This window comes from Ptychodera flava, chromosome 21 (assembly GCF_041260155.1).
Source record: "Ptychodera flava strain L36383 chromosome 21, AS_Pfla_20210202, whole genome shotgun sequence".
In the NCBI taxonomy this organism is placed as follows: domain Eukaryota; kingdom Metazoa; phylum Hemichordata; class Enteropneusta; family Ptychoderidae; genus Ptychodera; species Ptychodera flava.
Window position 1 is genome coordinate 32,686,761 of NC_091948.1, and position 17,215 is coordinate 32,703,975.

General features: G+C 36.0%; 1 protein-coding gene across 2 annotated transcripts; it reads right to left on the reverse strand.

Annotated features, from left to right (window-relative positions):
* Positions 1 to 253: 253 nt before the first annotated feature.
* Positions 254 to 13,221, reverse strand: LOC139122051 (selenocysteine lyase-like). 2 transcript variants are annotated; one of them, XM_070687421.1, is made up of 13 exons: positions 13,090 to 13,221; positions 11,247 to 11,288; positions 10,377 to 10,486; positions 9,987 to 10,087; positions 9,439 to 9,604; positions 8,251 to 8,378; positions 6,541 to 6,702; positions 5,943 to 6,049; positions 5,151 to 5,187; positions 4,336 to 4,419; positions 3,498 to 3,597; positions 2,766 to 2,841; positions 254 to 1,810 (listed from the first exon to the last, which is right to left on the reverse strand). In XM_070687421.1, exons 1-13 carry the CDS (start codon positions 13,095 to 13,097, stop codon positions 1,660 to 1,662), a joined length of 1,272 nt encoding a protein of 423 aa, XP_070543522.1. In that variant the 5' UTR covers positions 13,098 to 13,221; the 3' UTR covers positions 254 to 1,659. The 2 variants fall into 2 exon arrangements, with proteins under 2 accessions (XP_070543522.1, XP_070543523.1); XM_070687422.1 differs by having other exon boundaries at positions 12,122 to 13,204.
* Between the last annotated feature and the right edge of the window lie 3,994 nt (positions 13,222 to 17,215).

The window sequence follows — 17,215 nt, forward strand, 5'->3', positions numbered from 1 at the left end:
AGAAGGCAATTGTTGACGGATGACGACGGATGACGACGGACGACGGACGCCGGACGACAACGGATAATCAACCTATTTGATAAGCTCCGCGTCGCTGACAGCGGAGCTAAAAAGCTTGGAGTATAGCTACTTTGGGACTCCCTCACAAAAAAGTACAAAGGGAACCGCAGTTCTTCTGTTTATTTATGTTGATATAATTGATCAGCGCACAACATATGTAAAAATCGGAAAATCAGCACACCGAGTCTTGCAGTTTTCATTATCAATTTTTTATTCTTATTTGAATTTTGTTAAACAGTAAAGTAATATATCTCATTGAGGTGTGTTTCTACAGTAAACTAATCAATTTTACTCTGCAACTAAGCTGTCACAGTAGTATTACTTAAACAGGCATAGCAAGGTGGCTAAGCTGTTAAGCTAAGCTGTTAAAGTTCTTCAAAATTTCAGTTTTTTTATTAAAAATTACACATAGTGTAATACAACCGAATTTGACAAATACATGCTTGTGGGATATTTCCTACTTCCCACAGAAATTCAGACATTTTCTGTCTGTTTTACGCATGTGATCAATTTCTGAGCTACGTGATCAATTTCTGGACTTGATAGTTTCTACAGTAACACTGACAATACTGAAGTTCCACTTTCATCAATCCTGTGAGTAACTTCTGTAAGTCTGGTCAAATTTTGGAAATATGTCAATTTTTGCACTTTAGAGATGAAACTGTGAGGTCATTAGAAATCAGTCCTATTGTAAAAACATTTGCAGGTTTACATGATATCAGATTGGTTTTTACATTGTGTGTCAAGAGCACCACAATAAAACAATTCACAGCATAGTTTCTCACCATACCATTTTGTGTGTATCTCTCCGTATGAATGTCAGGTTTTCAAGATGAGTGTGGTTTTCTGATGCCATATGAGGATCCCTTGTTGTGATTGATCTCTGACAGAGCGGAAGATTCACTGTGATTATACAACAACTTGGTAATTTAAGGTAGTATGCGCCTTGAAAGTGAAATATTTAAACTTTTGCTCAAACTTTCTTCATTGAAACTTTCAACCATTCTCTTTAAAAATAAAGAATACAAATTGGGGATCACCGTGCAAATTTTGATACACGAGAAACAGATTACCCAAGATGTACTGATATTTGAAAATCAATTCAAAATGGCCGCCATGTCTGTGTTAACTCTATGGAGAAAAATAAAATTGTTGATTTTCGAAAAACTAAGACAGTGAAATTTTTTCTTACACCAAGAGCTTTAAAATGAGCCCCCACAAGTGATGGATCAGAAAAGACTTGTAAAATTTGAGACTTTGAATGTCTGTCCCCGAGGCCCATTCTACCTTAATTTACCTAACATTCTTTGGACGAACCAATATGGTTTTCTGTGGTAAAATTTGACTCATAGGAAAATTAGGGTGAAAGGACTTCAAAAAATCTTGCAAATCTTCTAGTTTCCCCTAAACACCATCAACATAAAATCCACATCGACGAATCTACATGGCAAGGTTTGTAACAGAGGACCTTGATGATGTGATTTTAATCAGAACAAAGTCATATCAAGACAACTGTGTCACTGTGCTATGTTGTTTCTCACATGGACACTTTAATAGTGTGTGTCTGCAGAAGATTAGTTTGATGATCATGCACATTGTTCATGATTGTTGTAGGGCTTCCACTGCCTGCTGGATGTCGTGTACTACCAAGTCAATGTCTTCCTTCGTAGTGTGTCTGCCTACGCTTAATCTCAAAGCATTCACTGCTATTTCATAGGGTATGCCCACTGCCAGTAGAATGTGTGAAGGTCTGTAACCAAGCAAATCACATATCAACTATAGTATTGGTTTGATTTTTTGTCACAAAAACCGTATCATGCAACTACACTTTGATACAGCTCGTATTTTTTATGATGTGACTTTGGTACAACACTGTAATTATCGTAATTTGAGGTGGCCTTTGTCATTTCATGGCAAATGGATAAAACAATTACATGGTATTCTCTATATTTAGTATTTCAAAAGTGAGACCCATTTGCCAGTATCTGTGGATCCAGATAGATGGATGTTATTACTTGACTTGAATATGGTATTCCAGCCAAGCCTTGATGATATCATTTCAGCTAATGGTAATTTTGCATCGGTGGATTTTACTCATACCGGTAGTACAGTTTGTCAGGGTAAATAATACTCCACGAGATTCTTGTGAATCAAATGACCATGGAAGGCATTGATTCCACATATAACTTTATGCATGTGAACAAGAGTTTTAACAAGGGGTTTTTCAAAACTCATGGTGCTGCTTCAAAGTTACTGGCATGCTTCTACAGAATCACCTGAATCATTAAATCAATTTTTGTCAAGATTTGAATCAGTTGTGGATTTCACAATGTCTGATTATTTTTTAGCAAAGTTATGTAATGTTTCATGACTTGTGCATTTACAGATGGTTTGTGTCCTTATAAAAGACTATGAAATTGGTAAAATATTGAGAAAAACTATAATTGAGAAAAAAATTGATAGTGCATTGCATTCATGATATCCTGCAGGGTGTCTTATAATATTTTGACCATAATTTGTGTCCATTTTGTAAGTAACTATAGTTGCTACAAATTGGATATTTGAATCTTCATTAAAACAATAAAAACACCAGACTGTTAAACCAATCTTCATAAAACAGTTACCTTTATAAACAAAACACATGATTAATGATGGCGCTTCTCAAGAATTCAGTTTAGGTGTCAACATATTTCTATTGAACCTACCTGCTGCCCAGATCGGAATGACAGGCTGCACCGACACTTGCTTGGATATGACTTGTATGCTGTAGTATTTTATTACCTGAAAGTTTGTAAAATAAAACAACAGAATTATCAAAACAGTCAATTTTGAGGAATTCATGGCATATTCTTTTCAAATGGTAATCTATGGGGTGATAGTTTGCAATGGTCTACTTCTGTCTGAACACAAACACATTCAGTCATGAAACTTAAGCAGGATGGTGTTCATGGAAAGTTGGTACCAACATTGCCATAAATAAAACAAAAGGTACAGCAAAACTGAACACTAGTGCTGTTAATGGAGGTATTAATCTGCACCACTCGTCCACTCAGTTACTTGACCTACTCGCCAAACGCGATGGAAACCCACCAGATTCACAGGACCCTATGATCTTCAGTAACCCTACCGTATCACAGTTGACCTACATTGTGTATAATTGTGTGCTATCGTTTGGTCAGTTCACGGTAGAAGGACCGTAGCCCATTTCAAGGTTAATTGACTCTGAATAACCTAATCATCGTCGTGACTCCCGTTTTTGACATAACTATATCTATACCCATCGTGATTGAATGTTCATGGTGTACCCTTACATACCTGGTCTCTCCTCATTCTCTCTTTCTCTCACACACACACACACACACCACACACACACACAAACATTAAGATACTCGATGAGCAAGAAGTGAAATACTGAAGAATGATTTCTTTCCTCTCACCTTGCAGACCTTTGCCTTTGATTGACACATTACAAGTATTTGGAAGTCTTGCACTTCCTGAAAATTTACTGTTGAAATGTACTCTGTCACCAAATGTGTCCTGGAGAATTTGAAAACAAAAACATTACATATTACTTTATCATCACTTTTGAAACTGTCCTAATGGGTTATTCAATTTGGGAAAGTATAATTGAAGTCAGTGTGATTCATTTAAAACCAATGTATGGAGGAAAAAGTGGTGGCTGATTGTGTTTGTACAACTCAGCCGATGTGTGTGATGTTAGAGTGGTGGCCAAGGTCAGTCATGTTGAATTGCATTACAATACCGGTAGGCAATATGTCATACTGTAGATGGAAAATTTAAAAATAATGCATTGGCTGTGAATTTAAACTTGAGCTTTCTTTTGCAAGGGGTCTATTGGAAATTGAATGATATATAGTACAGTCATGTGAGACAACTTGGGTGCCTTCAGTTGATGATGTGCAAATATTATAGACTGTGTGTTTAACAATATCCAGCAAGCTGACAGCAAATGTTTGGTTTTAACTGAAACAACAGTGAAACACGATTTTCACAATGAACATAATTGTTGGCAAAGATCTATGCAAGAAGCACTGAAGTAATTATTTTGTACTTCATAGTCATAATATGTTGTGTACAAGTCTTCATATACAACAATTATTTGGACGGTAAAAACACAATGTTATTGTAGTAGATTGTATGACAAATTGTCTTGTTTTAGTGACAAGGAGATGTAATTTCACAACTGGGACAACTTGTCCAAGATAATATATATTATTCTTTATATGAAATTGAAGAATCTGATCTACTACTTACTGAAAGCCTTTGTTCCAAATAATCTCTTACATCTCTCATATGGCGTTCAAATTTATCAATATTTTGGATAACTAGTTCAGCTGCCTGCAATGGATCAAAGTATATTTCCTGGTCAACATCTACATAATTTTAGCATATGGCTCCTTTTATACTATAGTTAATATTCCTCTCTTTAATTTCAAGTTGATGGAAATTATACAGTTGAATATATGATGGTGGTTTTGAATATATGACGGTGGATTTGCTTGTTAAAAATTATTTCCATTTGAATATTCAGACATTTGCACTGTCTATCGTGTCTACATTGAAAATTCAAAATGGTTGTGATTCTTGAAAAATAAATCCTTGAAAGTTGAAATCACCAATCTTATATCTTGGTGATGACGTCATTCATTACATTTTCACACCTTTTTGCAAGCCCAACTCATAACAGACAAGAGTTATAATAAACATCTTGCAGACAGGGCAGACAGTGTCTCAGAAATATAGTGACTATAACACAGTGTCAGAACAGACACCTTGAAAGTGAAAAGTTGTATTTTGAGAATAAAAACTCCTGCCAAGATAATAATTTTAAAGAAAATGTTTTACCTGGATTGATGTTTGTTCAAAATCTCTACTAGCAGCAAAGAAGAGTGATCAAACCTGTTTTGAAGATTAATTTCTTGTGACTTCTTTGACAACCATTCAAAGTACAACTATAAACTTTTTCAAAGAAAACAATTGACACGTAACCAATCATGTCATTAGGAATAACCCCATTCTAAAAATGACATCATTTCTCACTGAAAACCAATACATCTTGTAAACAGTACCTTGCCAAGTCCAGCAATCATTCCTGTGTTTTCAGTTCTGAGAGAAAAACAAAAATGCAATTCAGGTATGAGTAAATTTACCTAGAGAATATGAAAACCTTTAAAGTTTCCTAAATTTTAGCTAAATTTGTTTTTACTACAATGTACAGACAACAAATCTTATTTTCACCTAGGCCTTGGTAATAATCCACCAATCATTGAAAGTTGTTGATGCTGTGGCATTTGATGGTCTAGATTGTCACCATTATTTGCTGTACAATGATTGTAAAATATTTTACGGACAGATTTTTGTTCACCTGCAAAGCCTCCTTTCTGTTGCTTACATTGAGCCTTCATTTGACCACATGCAGCAGAGCCTGCTTTGAATATCAAGTGTACATTTCCACAATGAAGAATTTCTACTCAACAAAAATAAGTCATTATAGGCATGACTCAAGATTAGTGGACACACCTTTTGCTGCGAATTAAAAGGGATTTTCTAAGGGGGTTCTAAATAACCCTAATTCGGACCCCTAAACCTAACCATGACCCTAGGTTACTAACAATTCAAACAAAATTTCTTTGTGTCCACTTAAGTTCAGTCTTGGCTCATCATATTAGGCAGATGATTAGCAAAAGCTGTACACAATTATCAGCAGTGAAGCTAACGATAATTGAAAACTACAAAATATTCCAGGTACCCAAAAGGATATTTGGTTGTCAATAGCTCCATGCAACTTTTTTGTTTTTTTATTTCCTCATTAGCTGTATTGGAGGTAAATCTTTTGGAAAAACTTTTTCAAAGTCTCTTACCCTGGCCTGAAGTTTCTTTCTTGTCCGCCACCAAAGAACATTGGATACAATGGTGTACTTACTGCAGGATTTTTGGCAAATAGAGCACCAATGCGTGGAGCATAAAACTGAAAAGTAAACAAGACATATGTCACGTGACATGACTGTGTCTGAATTTTGTACATAAAAACTCTGTCAGAGGTACACTGTGCATGTTGTACATTATGTATCAGTGTAGGTTTGTGTACCGGCAATTGGTTGGAATGAATGAATGCAAGATGATGTGGTGTGTTTGTATTATAATAGTAAAAGGTGTACGGCATCAACAGGACTTACAGATATCATCTTTCAAAGACATGTTTTTCTGAATAATGATTCAAGTTTCTGTCTGGAGTAAATGTCAAAATGTTAGAAGAGTAAAAAAGCACTACAACGTTGTGAGGGAAACTGATAGTCCAAGTTTGCACTCCCAGATTGCATTTTCAGTACAAACTATGTTTGTGAAAGGGTAACACTGAAATATGTGAACTCAGCATTTAAGAGTGAGTTGAAGCTTAACATGATAATTGCACATAAAGAGTAAAGGTCTTGAAAAAAGCATCAATTTCAATTTCCATACTTTATGTCCAACCACTGTGAGGTAATCAACACCCAATTCCTGAACGTCCACCTTAATTTTCCCAATGGTCTGTGCAGCATCTGTGTGTAGTAGAATTCTGGGTAATTCTGTCTGAGGATCTCTCTTCAATGACTTGACAGCTTTCATAATGTCTGCTATTGGCTGAAAAAATTGATACAATCATGACTATCAAAGCTCAGTCATATGGATTTAACAGCTATCCAAGAGTGCAAAAAGTTACTTCAGCAGCACTAAGCATAAGGTTTGATGACAGAGCATCAACTCATGGCAGTATAATTATTTTTATGCATCTTTGGAACTACGTTTTCTGTAAAAGTCATATCTGTCAATTTTGTATTGAGCACTGCGAATAAATAATTTGCAATGGCAGTCTGAGAAAATACGTAGAAAAGACTTGATGTAGGCAATCCAATACCGGTAGATGCAAGAAGTCATAGTATTAACTTTGCAATTACACATCTTAAAGAGGCACTCCCACTTGGTAACATTTTTAAAACACATTTTTTAAATGCCAACGGTGGATATTTGACGTGGCGACTGCGCGCGGATCATGAGATATCGATAAAAACATGTCATTTCCCAAGCGTATTTTTCACATCCTGAAGTTTTACAATCGTTTCTGATTATGACCCGAAATCCCCCGAAGGTTTGTTGTTGTGCTGATTGACGATATTCTAGGAAGTCTACAATAAGTTCGAACGACGCAATTAATTTACTTCCCACTGCAAAGACTTTATATACAGCATTATGCCATTACCTCAGGTAAGTTTTGTAAAACTTCTCCTTAGTTTATGTCGTTTTCATTATTCTAAATCAGTTGCACTATATTTTTAACCAATACCACATAAACATCAGTTTTTACGTGTCAAATATTAGCCGCCTACGATGACTACATTTTGTCGTCTGCCACACAGTACGCCGCGCGCATGGTATGCGTCTATGCATACCACTCGGCGGCCGCTATGTATCAACCGCACGTAACTGTGCTAGTCACCTATGCGAATTCTGGTGGAATCTAACTTTGTTTTCCGTTTTTTCTCAGAGTCAGTAAGACTCGGCTTTCCCCCAGGGGGCATGACCGATCACCGACGCGAGTGGTACTGTGGCATACAGCAGCGTAAGCGTAGACTCGTACTCCATAGCTTAGTTGACAATGGCCCCAGTGCCGAACGTTCGATGTTCGGAAGCTGAATTTAGGTGGGCCACCGGAATTCAAACTTTTACTTTTTTGAAGGCATGTTTTTATCGATATCTCGCGATCCGCGCGCAGTCGCCACGTCAAATATCGAACGTTGGCATTAAAAAATGTGCTTTAAAAATGTTACCAAGTGGGAGTGCCACTTTAAGAAATCAAAATATAATATCAGAAATGCAAAGGGCAGTAATAATTGGTTCCATCAGTAAGTACTTTTGCATTTTCATCACTTTGCAACGTTAGCAGTTATGTAATTAAATAAAAATTAAACAAGGCTACTCATAGTATTGCTAGTAAAATGGGACGGCCCAATATTCGTGTTTGAATACTTACACACTCTTTACAAGAAACAATTAACACTTGTTATCTGAATTGTTAAAAGTATTGAATATGATGAACTGCAGCATTAAATTAAGCAAATGAATGCCCATTGGAACTGAATAATAAAGTTATAAGTAACGTAATGAATGAATGAGTAAGCTGTTAGCTGTTACCTGTATCGCACCAGTTTCATTATTTGCCATCATAACAGTGACAAGGCATGTGTTTGGTCTCACAGCACTCACAATGTCATCCACTTCCACATGACCTGTGACCTTTGAAGCTGGCACAAATGTTGCTTCTAAAAAAACAAAAACAATAGCTAATCAACTGAACGAGGTGCTTTGAAATGAATAATGCCCATTTTATCAAACAGTCACATACCGGTACAAAAAAAAATGCTACCACTACATTGTGTGCAAAATTCATGTCAATGTTTTAAATAGATGTTTGGACAGCTGATGATGCAGACATGGTCAGTAAAATTTGTAATAAACCATAAAGTATTTGGTCACCTTACTGTATCATACTAGCCAATCATTGATTTTCAGAATAGGTCCAATCCATCAAAACAGTATAGTCAGGTATTGACATTGCATAAGCAAGCATACATGTAGCTGACTGACATGTCTCTTCAACCGTATTTGGACTTATGCAAATTAGCAGTGATTGAATAATCCTTCTGTATTTTGCAGCGTTAAACTATAGACTATCTTGACAATGATACTCTTGACACACATTTTTCAACATATTACACAATCACTGTACTTGCAGCAGTGACTGTCCTTGCGTGGTTCTGCATTGATATATGAGTAATGAAAGAGAATTTGCTTTGAAAATGACAAACCAATGTTACATATGCCTTATAATTTCAAGAAATTCCAACCGGGTCAATAAATTACCATTTTAATAATTGATTTCAGGATTCGCTCTCATTCTTTCACTTACACATCTGTTAAATTTCTGAGTGTACAGTTTTTGTGACATTGAACTGGTCTTTATAGTGAAAGATGGACTTTCAGCACCAATGGAAGACTTTTCAGTCAAATATGATAAAAAAGTTAACAAAATTACTGCTCAATATCCATAACTTAAAAGTTGACCTTTGACATTTGTAACTATGGACCAACCAATGCTGAAGTTAAAAATAAAGAATACAGAAACTGCTGATAATGTCAATTAATCATCCAAGTTACAAAGTCAATGTAAGTTTGATCACTACTCTACAGCAGTGCTAAACAGCCACATAAAATATAAATTACAATAATATCAGTAGAGATGAACAGGTAGTGCTGATCCTTAGTCATTTCAGTACAGAATATTGTCATATACCCCGACCACAGTATGCAAATCTTACTTACCAATAACTTTTTCCGTGACATAGTGTTCAATGACCAGTTTCACTGAATCATGTTCTAGATTTGAAGTGATAATGTGTGGCATAAATTTGCACTTGTCCAGGCCATCAGTCTGTGGAAATGTAGCCTTGAAGTGCTGTATTGCAGTGTGTATTACCAGATTGTTGGCCTGGAAATGTCAGGTACACATAGGATGCATTATAGGTATTTTACTGTAATTGTTTCCAGTGCTTTAGTTGAAAGTGATAACATTAAAGCTTAAAAAATTCAGTGTGTGAGACTATACTGTCAATGAAAGTTAGGTCGGCTGAATTAAATTTTTCTCTTTGTGTTGAGAGGTGTGCATGAAAAAAAAAAGCTATGTATTTGAATAGGGCTTTATTGCGTGGCTTTTCTGCCTGCAAATCTTTCTTGACAAATTTTGTAAAATGTTCTCAAAACACCTGTATTCTTGCAGAATGTCACAGTATAGTCTACATTATAAAGGTAACAGAACTTTCTGCTCTCATTCTTGAATGGGCATTCATGTTTTCTATATGGTAATTTATTACCTCAGTTCCACCTGATGTAAATATAATATCTTGGCTGATAGCATTTATCATTTCAGCAATAGAAGATCTGGCTTGGTCGATAACAGATTTGGCTTCTTTCCCTGTAAAGGAAGACAGAATTATGAATGATTTAGGGAGTGGGGTATGATTACCTCACAGGACATATGGTCACATATTGATTGGAAAAAAGATACAGTTTTCAAACAATTGCTAAACAATATAAGAACATTGGATTTGAAAATAATTTGAGAAAGCGTGGGCTGAGTGCAATGCATACACAGACATTTCTCTATTCAAAGACTTAAAACAAGCAGCAAGGGCTTATAAAAATGCTTTGCCATGAACATGATGTTGAAAAGTACTAAGATTGATCGCCTCATTATTTTGTACCTGCTTGGTGAGAACTGCTTGGATTTCCCCATGCTAATCTCAATGCATCATCTATGGCTGTCAGCACTTCATCTTCCAGTGGTGTTGTTGCATTGTAGTCTAGGTAAACACTGCAATAGTGAATACATTAATGAGACGAATAACATCATGTATTTAGCATAGATCTGTAAGTCGTATGTTTGTGTGTTACGTGAACAACATTTCATAGTACACTTTCATGAATACCTAGATCAGTCTGTTGTGAATGCAAACGGTATTTAAACGAATAAACATTTGTACGTAAGTTTTGAAATAAGCATTAACCAATCCTAACAATCTTGATGGCTGTCATTTAAACATTCAATGTTAAAACATGAGTTGTATATATTCTCTTGGCACAAGGCATATTGCTTTTACCCTGACAGGTATATTGGAAATCGGTGGGAGAAGAAACCATAAATTTGTAATATGATAATGTTCTGTTAACTCACTACAATGTAACTGTTTTCATCTTGAAAATGCAAAGCTAGATTGAGAATCATTAGGTATTGCTCAATCTATAAAAATCTGATCAGTAAAATTGTGGCAATTTCTGGTGCAACATTAACAATAGGGGTTTCTCTCAAGTTACCCATCTGTTTGCATTTGTGACTACATGTAGTTTTATGTTGCACTATGATAAACCTTTTAACATTTTAAATACCAGTGATGCACAGTGTCAATCATCCCATGCTACTGTTATAGTTTTCACCATGTGCCAACATGTGAAAAGACCTATTTAAAAAATCAAACTACTCTTTGGAAGGCATTGGAGTAACCTGAGAAATGAACACAAGAATCAAGAACCATGCAAGATATGTACAAGGTTGGACAAAGTAAACGCAGGATTACCATTTTGAAATGTCGGAGTTCCTTGAATCTTCTTTGTGAAGTCTGGAGAAAAAAATCGACAAAAAGATCATAAAAAAATTGCTTTGAGATTTAGTTGCTCACTGTTCTTTTATGCTGTACAGCATGCCATCATTATATGATATAATGAAACACTTCCATGAAAGGTATGGTCAAGTCACACGGTAGAAAGAATACTTTCTTGATTATTGTTAGCAGTAGGAAACGTCAAAAACATTCAACATTTCAATCATGTCATACAGAATAATTGAATATGATTATTATGGTTCTAATGAAAATATCATTGTGATAAGTTACACTAGTGTTTAGGAACAGGCACTATAAAATTTAACTTTCTTTTATCACTACAACTTTAGGTAGCTAGCAGTGGTTCCAACACCATGGTTACAATTACTTTGTTCTTACATCACAGTGACAGTGTGTTATAAATTGTGCTGTGTGAATGGCACTAACACTCAGTAACAGTACCGATGTCATGCCCATTATTGAATATTTAATGAAGCCATATTAGGTCATCATTAAGAAACTTTCCGCGCTGTATTCATGAAGTTCAAATTAACCTCTCATGTTACTGAACAATTTAGGTAAATTTAGAGAATGTATTGGACTGGCATAAAAGCAGACCACTCATGACAGCTGTACAGTATATCTGTTCAATCTGCCACAAGAAACAAAGTTGGCTGGACAACGGAGAATGATGAATTGCCTTCCTTATAGTTTTACAGTTGGATGAAGGAGAGGAGGTGAATGATTTGTTGAGACACTGGGTGAGCTTTTAATAATTTGCAACATTGGTTTGAAAATCTAAGTAAACACTTTGGCCTGAAAAACATTCAATACCATAGAGCTTGGCCTACCTCCATGATTGGACCTTTCAGGAAAGATATCCACTTCTCGTTTTCATGGAGGATTGCTCCCCTGTGCCCTAGGAATACTTGTGCCTACCAAAATTCCCAAATGATGCTTATGCACCTGGGGCATCAATGTTGGTGTAACTTGCCACAGCCAAGAGTCTTACGCACTGAGCACATATTGCTTTGTCAATGGTAATTTTTTTCCCCTTCTGTGGGAGTTTGCTGATTCATCCTTACAGAAGCTGCCTGGATTAACTACTTTTGATTTTGTCTGACAAAGTGTACCAGCCCACTCCCCACCCCAGTCATACTCACTGAATGCTCCCTGATCTGTAATTAAGGTAGAATGCGTCTTGGGGACAGATAATTGGACTGTCAGATTTTAGAATTCTTTTCTAATTTACCACTTGTAGGATTAAGTTTAAAGCTCTTGGAATAATAAAAAATGTCCCTGCCTTAGTTTTCGAAAATCGAAAGTTTTTGGGTAAATTTAGATAATTTGTTTCTCTAGTACCAAACTTTGCTCAATAACCTTTGATTTTACACCTGATTTGGTAAGTGTATGATAGAAAGTTTAATTAAGGAAAGTTTGAGCAACAGTTTAAGTCTTTCACTCTCGCGAGGCGCATACTACCTTAACTTCCTGCAGAACTGTAGTTCTCGGTTTTGTCTGGGTATCTGGACGGAAAAACCAGAAACTGGTGTACCCCATCGAGCGCTCATGTTGTCAGATCAGATATCAAGTTTGAGGTGAATTACACAAGTGCCTTGATAATTACCGATCAAAGTCTCAATATCATCAGTGAATTTACTGGGTACTTAGCAAGTTTACTGTGCAGATAACTCGTAAAACCACTGTGTAACATTTATACAAGCTGTTCCCGGTGTTCTGTTAATTTAGTGTAAGTCAGAATTCCGTACGAATGTTCAGCCACAAGGCTTGACTAACAAGCTATTCTTATATTACAAACCTCTCCATTTCGAAGATTTTACGTTCCGAGTTCAAATTGCGATACAGTGAAGTGATCGTCCAGACACATGTGCCGTGCCATATGTGTGTCAGGGAGCCATATCTATGACTCTCTTACCAATGTTTATACTCTATTGCGACTGCGCAGTGAACTGGGTATGCACTCTATGCGACCTCGCAGCTCGCAGGTCACTAAAAACGAAAAGAGACAACTGACTCCACAGGGAGCTCTTCTTCATTGTTTGTGAGTGTCTGTGTTTGTTTGTGTGGGTGTGTTTGTGTTTGTTTATTTGTTATTTTTAATAGTATAACAGCGAAAAGCTGTTTTGATTATATTTTTCAATAAAGAGCAGTGTATTTATTTATTTATTTATTTATTTATTTATCTGTTTGTTTGTTTGTTTGTTTATATTTATTTCCGATGGTTAGGGTTAGGGTTAGGCTTAAGTTAGAGTTAGGGTTAGGGTTAGGGTTAAGTTAGGGTTAGGGTTAGGGTTAACTTAACCCTAACCCTAAACCCTAACAATCGGAAATAAATATAAATAAACAAACAGGCAAATAAATATATAAACTGCTCTTTAATGACAAATATAATCAAAACAGCTTTTCGCTGTTATTTTATTAAAAATAACAAATAAACAAACGCAAACACAGACACACAAACACAGACACTCACATACAAGGAAGAAGAGCTCCTTGTGATCATTATGTGATGATTTAAAAGTTCACACTTTGATCATAGTATTGTTTTTACGCGTTGTTGTAATTGTAACTTCCTATTGAGTGTACAGTCTACGATATATTGGATGATTGTGTCATTGTCATAGAATTAGTAAATATTTAACTAGATATCATTTATATTCTTTGCATTAACTGAAACTATTAGGTCGCGCTTCGTAACACTTGTAATACTGTAAAGTTGTACTTCTGGCAGCGTATGCACTTTTCACTGATTTTTGATGGTATGAGTATGAGGCAGTTACAGAATTAGTTCAAACTAGAAGAAGAACCGTGACCATGTGTATTAAAGCTTATGCATATCCTCCAATTGTCCAATGAACATTTTATGCTCTAGAAGTACGCATCAACCTGCCCTTGTTCCTTAAAAGCAAAACTGTTGGTTTCCATAGTGTTATGAGTGTTACAAAAGTTATTCGTTTTCCGAATTTCGTATTCCGTATTTGTATTTGCTTTTTCATTCTTCATTTGTCGCTTAAAGGATTATCATCGACATTCTTACCGGCGACATCACGACAAAGAGTATTTCTGGTGGGTCAGGTGACCCAAATTTTGGTCAAAACAACACAGGATATAGATGCGATTTCGCCCACACTTTTAAAACCGCTTCGTAGAGCTTTGCACGACGGTTTCGATTTTCTTGCCTTTCACTATCACAGAAGATGAAATTATTGGAACCAATTTATTATGCCTGCGATGCCTGATGAAAACTACAACTGGCCAACTGTTTAATTATGCGGATTAACCACTATTTTCAGAATATGTTTTTGTGTGCCACGGACGGTTAGTTAAAGACATGGTAATGCAGTCGATAAATATAGTTTGATAGAAGCACCTTTACATGTACGAAATTCCCATGTATGCTTATCGATCAAAGTGTGGATTCCTTGACTTAACGAAGTATTCCATATAGGAATAGGAAATATTATTCAGCACACAGGCGTTATGTCTGTTATGTGGACCGGGTAGTTTGTAAAATTGTAGTTTATGCTATGAATTTATCCTACGTTCCGACGTTCTGTTTATGGTATAGTAAGTTATGTGATTAAAGGCTACATAACAGAATGTCGGAACGTAGCATAAACTCATAGCATAAACTACACTTTTACAAACTACTCGGTCCACATAACACCAGTGATTCAGCAGTCCGATGCAAGGGTATTGCTTCAAACAGAAATTCGGACACATTTTTACCTGCGTGAGTTACCTGCTACCCAAGTTGTCTTGAGTGCTTTATATGTGATTTGTACTTTTTCCATCAGAATACTAGAAGTAAAAGTACTATTTTCGTCAATGTTTTATTTCCGGAAATTTTGTAAAAAAGTCGAAAAAATAGTGAATTTTGCATATTGAAAATAGCACTTTGACGTCATACGAATACTCCTGGGCCGGCCTTGCGGAGTATTCACGAAACGTAAGATCTACCTACCCTTTGTAATCAGCCCCTCCTTCGTTGTTAAGAAATATAGCATAAAAGTAGTAGTAAGGGAAACTGTCGAAAAGCTAAAACAAGAGCAGATGTATTTTTTTTCAAGTTTAATGGGTTTTTTCATGCACTTGAAACCGGCTTAGACCACAGAGACCTGCTTATGAGACATACATAAATTGTTTTGCCACCTCTGCATCTGAAGATCCCAGATAGTAGGTATAATTACTGCCTATCCTACTTCAGATCTTTGCATTTTCTTGTTGCATGTCATTTCTTTGATATTATTATCTTAAAAGTCAAACCCTACGCCGAATCGACCATCTCTTCGTACAGTTTGGTTCGAAAAAGAGGAACAAGCTTATTAAGTCCAAGCGGAAAAATTGGATTCGAGGAAATCGCCTCTCCGTCGATCATAAGAAATCAGCTATCTTAAGACAACAACATTTACCAATTTTTCATGACTGTTATCAGATTATTAGAGTTTATGTTTCCAGAATGGATGCGATCGTGATCGGGGATCGTGACGACCGATGGCGCTAGGTACCCCGAGTTTTGTTTTACTCCCGCCAAAACGGCTGAGAAATTAACAAATATAAACAAATTGAACTCCCTATTCATCTCTTCACAATTTTAACCAGCTTCTCAATCTCTAGAGCTGTATCAGCTGTATTCCTTCCAGTATATTTGGAAATATTACAAGGGAAGACACTACAGCGCTGTAACTTTCTGTACGCCTTCGCAGTAGTGGTCTGTATATCGCCCTCTACGGCAGTACTTGTGGACTGGTATTTAAAATCCTTGAAGACTGCAGCCGCTGGATATCAATTCATGATTTCGTTATAACTACACCTAATATGCACCTATCAATCTTTTCAACCAGGATGGAGAGTACATGCATGACAGGGAAATTTGATATTGTTTTTTTCCAAGCCATGTCAAATTTCCACTTACAGGGTTTAAAATATGTAAAATACGGCCTAAAGTACTGAATAAAGTATATACATACATATGTAAAATACCCAAGGATAAAGAAAATAGTGGCAATACCTGTATATTATTTAGGACTTGATATCAGTCACATTTATAGACATGGTGAGTATCATGATGATCAAATATCTCTGACCCGGGATACCATTTGTGATCAATCAATTTACCGTGTTGCCCTACATTCCTTCTCCTCCCAACCCCTTCATTGAAAAACACTGGTAAGTGACAAATTGGTCAAAGTGTGGAAACTGTTTGCTATCTCTGTAAGTAATACATATGACATTGCACTTTGATTTGTTCAGTCTTCAAGTTTCACTATAATATCCTTCAAGCTTAAATGATGGACTGTATGTACATTATTTATGGTTTGTATCATAGTTTATTCTTTACTTTCTCTGATTTGGCAACTGTATAGTAAAATGTATATACCGGTACACTGTTTGTTTGTCAATACTGATGCATGATGATGATAGTAAAGTTGATGCCAAAAAGTTGATGAAATTGTGAGTTGTAAAGCCCAAATAGCTGTGAATTTTATGCATTATTTTTATGATTTTACTTTTAAAACCAAAGTTGGTTCGTGTAAATGTGCTAATTGAAGGATATCACTGCTTGCTGATTTAGACTGTTGCCTGCACATTTTCACAGGTTAAATAGTAAATAGGTGCTACTCATAAAATGGTGCCCCACAGAAAGTACAAAAAATACAGTATTTCCTGCACATATACACCGTGATCATAAAGGAAACAAGCATGATGCCATTTACTTGAATGCACAACACACCATAGCCAACATTTTGTTGTTGTAATCTTTATTTTCTCCATCACATGATTAGTTTTGAAAATGGCGGGAAATCTAAAGTGATGTTAAAAAGTTTGAATTTACATGCCACTTTCGACACTTATGACAGTGTTGTATACTTTTTAAGTCTTTAATGGGTCTTATTCAAAGAAAACTCTTGGAAAACTGGTGC

Excerpts from the sequence above, each read along its gene's own strand:
- LOC139122051 (XM_070687421.1), bottom strand. Across the intron at positions 5,188-5,942 it reads GAAAGAAACTTCAGGCCAGG|AACTGAAAACACAGGAATGA; the intron begins GTAAGAGACTTT and ends TTTTTCTCTCAG. Across the intron at positions 2,842-3,497 it reads CAAAGGCAAAGGTCTGCAAG|GTAATAAAATACTACAGCAT; the intron begins GTGAGAGGAAAG and ends ACAAACTTTCAG.